The sequence below is a fragment of the Trypanosoma equiperdum genome (genome assembly GCF_001457755.1).
Source record: "Trypanosoma equiperdum strain OVI genome assembly, contig: ctg_1684, whole genome shotgun sequence".
NCBI classification, from domain to species: domain Eukaryota; phylum Euglenozoa; class Kinetoplastea; order Trypanosomatida; family Trypanosomatidae; genus Trypanosoma; species Trypanosoma equiperdum.
In genome coordinates, this window is record NW_027123709.1 from 137 (window position 1) to 4,919 (window position 4,783).

The 4,783-nt window shown below is 43.0% G+C and overlaps 1 protein-coding gene across 1 annotated transcript; it reads left to right on the forward strand.

The window, feature by feature from the left end:
• Positions 1-1,645: 1,645 nt before the first annotated feature.
• Positions 1,646-3,850, forward strand: TEOVI_000589600 (kinetoplastid-specific phospho-protein phosphatase, putative; the record flags this gene model as incomplete). Its single annotated transcript, XM_067222716.1, has 1 exon — positions 1,646-3,850. The coding sequence occupies one exon, from the start codon at positions 1,646-1,648 to the stop codon at positions 3,848-3,850; it is 2,205 nt and encodes a 734-aa protein (XP_067078817.1).
• Between the last annotated feature and the right edge of the window lie 933 nt (positions 3,851-4,783).

Genomic DNA, 4,783 nt, shown 5'->3' on the forward strand with positions numbered 1-4,783 from the left:
ATCGACTGCTCCTGGGGATCGGCTTCTATTATTTTTTTTTTTCTCTTTCGTTTTTCTTCTTTTCCTTTTTTTTTTATTTTTCATTTGACAAGTAGAACGGAAGCAACACGTGCAGTAAATTAAATAGTAGAGGAGAAAAGGAAGAAAAGGGATTGCAGCTTTGATCCAAAATCAAGAGAAGGAGTTGTGTATATTTGTGTATATTCTTCGTTGTTTTTGTTGTTGTTGTTGTTGTTGTTTGACGAATTCAAGTGAAATATATAAACATATTTATATATTGGTTTATATATTTTTTTAAAAAAAAAAACAATCTTCAGGGAAGTTTTGGAAAAAAAAAGAAAAAAATCTCGCTTAAGCACTTACATCTTCTCTTCTTCCTTTGTTTTCTGGTTTGTTTCGCCACTTCCTTTGCTTTTTTGTTTTTTTTTCTTTGTTTGGTCCGTTTGTTTCCGTTTTGCTTCCTTTGATCAATCAAACTTACGCTTCTTTCATACTGAAGCTGATTGATATAAGGCGTTACAAGAAAAAGTAAAAATAAAAAAAAGGAAGAAGAAGAAAAGGAGAGTCATCACCATCATCACTCTATCGCCTGTTAGACCGGGTGATTTAATTCAACTCACACCCCTTTTTTTTTCTGCTTATTTTTTTTTTGTAATTTTTGTTTTTGTTTGTTCGTATTCTGCTGACTTTTTGGTGGAACAATACGGCAACATTAACAAAAGTGAGGAGGGCGAGTAAAAGAAAAAAGAAGAAGAAGGAAAAAAAAAAGGGAAGAGAGCAACTGAAGGTGTAAAGAAGTTTCAGTTCAGTGCAGTGGTGAAAAGTGCATAGAAGAAGGGGAGAAACAAGGAGGAAAAAAAAAAAAAGAGATTAGGCGCCATTTGACCTCGAGGCAACAGCGGCTTTGAGAACAGTTCAAATAACGGTTACTTCAGCTATATCATTTATATATTTATATATTTATATATATTTATATATATTTATATACATACACGTACTCGTATAAGGTAGAGCTTTGTACCAAGGCAAGTGAAGGATAAAGGGGGGAGGAAAAAAGAAAAAAAAGAGAGAGAGAGAAGGAATTCACTGCTCTCCTGATTTGATTATTGCGAAGGTCACAGCAACAGTAGTGGCAGTGGCAAAAAAAGAAGACGACGAAAGAAAGAAAGAAAGAAGGGGAAAAGGGAAAAGGATAGAGGAGTGGTGGTAGTTTATCATAATCGCTATTAGTATTACTATTATTATTGCTATTTACTTCTATAGAGCTGTGGAAGGGAAGAAGAGTAGCAAAGATATTTAAAAAAAAAAAAAGAAGAAAAGGAACGGGGAAGTCTCTTTGGAGGGGCGTTTGATCGGTAGCGAAAGAAAACGTAAGAGAAAGGAAAAAATTAAAGAAAGGGAGTGGCAACGGGTCGAACAAAAAGGAAAGAAGTAATAATAAAAGCATCAGCACAAAACCGGTAAACGAAATAATAAGTAAAAGCCACTACGACACACGTATACATATAATAAAAAAGAGGGAAAAGGGAAAGAAAAGAGTTGTGCATTAGTGCTTGTGTAGGGAGAAGGAAAGAAGGGGATAGCAACGATTTGAATAGATTCAGGAATTGCATATCGGGTTGCAACCGGGGGCGGGTAAATAAATATGACTTCAAGCACTTTACTGGAAAAGTTAAGCTCGCTCAAGTTGAGTGAAGGCGCTCGGGTGGGTGGAAGGACGTTTCGTCAAGGAGTTATGTCCCCCGGCACTATTGCTAATGTGACCACCACCGCCACCACCAACATCAACAACACGAACGTGGCCTCAGCCTTTGCATCCCTCATGGAGAAGCGGCAACCAACAGGGTCACCGGCAGAAAATGAAGGACCGTTGCGAGGCCTCATTATTGGCTCTGACGGTAGTGGAAACAACAACAACAGCAGCAGCAACAATAATAATAATAATAACAATAACAATAGTCGCAGTATGAAGCACAGCAGTAACAACAGTAGCACCAACAGCGGTAACGACAAACCAATTGAGACTCAAGCACCTCACCGTAGCGGTGTGGAAGGAAGCGCTGGTAAGGCGGCGCGAAAACTCCGGTCCTCGCCGAGAACACACCAACTGCCTGATGAAATGCGAGAAAAGACGTCTCACATCTCCGCCGTCCCGCGGTCCGTAGCTTTAGCGTTAGCGAGTGCCTCCGTTGGGGTTACTGAGCAGCCTTCAGTTACTGTAGAGCAGTTGATGCGTGCAGCCCCTTCAGCAAATGTTTCTTCTGTCACTTCTCCTCCCCGTTGCGTGCCGACTCTTCCAGTGGAGCCGATGGTTGTGGTTGATCGTGAAGGGGGACCCGATGCGGTTCGACTTGCCACGCTTGTCTCCGGTGATCCCTCAAACCCTAAGCTTATTGACCCAATTGATAATGTCAACGCTCACAAACCCATCATCCGCACCGTCCCCCCGTGTGATTATCGCTACATTATTGTGGGTGACGTCCACGGCTGCCCTGAGCAATTGGAAGAACTGTTGTTGAAAGTTGAGTTTCAGCAGGGAAAAGACTGCCTCATCCACGTGGGGGATCTGGTGAACAAGGGACCCGACTCCCTTGCCGTCGTGCAGCTTGTGCAGGCAAAGGGGGCTATTGGCGTATTGGGCAATCATGATTTTACACTGTTAAATTGCATTGCGCGTGTTAAAGGTAAGGCCCTTTCTCAGCAAGAGGAAGTGGATCCTGTAATGCGACTCGCAAGCACGTTCCCACAGGGTTGTGAGGACTATATTCGATCGTTACCACACATCTTGCGGATTCCGCAATATAATGTTATCGTTGTACACGCCGGTCTAAACGTTGAAAACTCCCTCGAGAAACAAAATGTGCATGAAATTATGCACCTAAGACGGTTAGAACGGTACACTGAGAGTAGTAATAATAATAACAACAATTGTGGCGGTAAACAGCAACGCAACGAAAAGCAAAGGTTACGAGCAGTTGTAAAGGGTTCCAGGGGTCAGCCTTGGGGCGAGTTATGGACGGGACCGGAGTGTGTTGTCTTCGGTCATGATGCCCGTGCAGGGTTGCAGGAACTTCCCTTCGCATATGGCATTGACACAGGATGCGTTTACGGTGGACAGCTGACAGCTGTTGTGTACGGTCGCGATAGCCCGAAGGGTAAGTTGGTGTCGGTGACTGGTTTGCCTAAAGACGCGAATGAGCGTCGTGGCCTTCCGCCGCCCGCTGCCGATGTGTATGAAAAGTACGCTGAAGAGCTGGAGCGTCTTATTTTACGGCCGACGCCACGCGCCACACCCGCGATTATTGGCTATATGCAAAAGCCAACATTCCTCTCCGCCCCTCCTCCAGGCTCCCCGGCTGCGTCGACTGGAAGTGTAATTAATAACTCGCTGCGCCCTGATAGTTGCTGTTCACTTCCAGCAGCTTCTCCTTCGCTTTCCGCGCGGGCAACCGTCCGCAGCAGTGGAGTGGAGCAGGAAACACTACTATCCTTGTTGAGAGCGGGAGAAATTCGTGCTGTAATGACCCTCATGAGGCTCCCAGCATATGAGTCGATGTGGTTAAATTTGTTGTGTAGCGAAGTAGAGGGCTGCACCGAAAGTTTTTGGATACCATTTGTAAAAGGTGTGCTTGATGGGTTGTTGAATACACGGCAGAATGGCGAAGGAGATGACTACGTGGAGGACTTGTTACAACTAGTGCTTGAAGCTTGTGACGAGTTTTGTAGCGTGCGAGAAATGGCCATTCCACAGCTCCGGAAACTGCAGCAGCGTGCTGAGGGAGGCGATTTTGCCCTTCCCAAGGCCACAGTGAAGATGCTAAAACTCACCGTGAGTCCCCAAAATGCCTAAAGGAGGATACGAAAGCGGTCAGTGAGGAAGAAGGGAAAGAAAAGAGGGGGGTAGATCCATGTGATACAGAAAATGTAGGGCAAAAGAAAGAAAATGTATTGGTGACGATGATGATGATGATAATAATAATAGTAATCATAAACGCCTGATATATTAGGCAAGAAGGATTATCAGAAACGCAACTAATGGAGGTGTGGGGAAGGTGGAGAGAGGCGGCGTTGAGAGTCCCTTATGTGTGGATATCACCATTACGTACACTTCCGGTGCAGTACATTCATATATCCTAGTAGATGGAAATATGTCTCGAAGTGCAAGTCAGATGAAACACAGAGAAAGAATGAAAGAAAGAAATGGAGGGGGCTTCCTTTTTTCTTTTACGCTATTTTAAAAGAGTGAAAGGGGCCAGCAAATGTTCACTGAGGCGTATGTCAATAACAACAGTAATGGTAACATGCCAAACACGGAGGTGCAAGAAAGGGGAAATGCACAGTTTTGTACATGTATGTGTGCGTATATGTGTGGCAGTACGTTTGTACATTTGTTGCTTCCGCACAGTAGTTATCTTTTTTTCTTGTTACTATTATTCAATTCCCATTACATGCATGCATGCATATGTATATATATATTTATATAACGTATGCACACGTACATGTACACAAATACTTCTGCCCCCACTTCTTCCATGCCCTCCTTGATGCACACTAATTATTATTATCATCATCACGTCTGGTGTCGTTACCCCTTTCTCCCCCTTATATTCTCTACTTTTTGTTTCATGATTGTGGTTTTTAATGCACGTATACATGTATACATATATGTATATATGTGTGTATATGATTGTGGTTGTTTGTATATATTTATTTATGTCTGCTGCATGTATCAATTGATGCCTCCTCCTAATCTACCGCCTTATATATATATATATATATATAT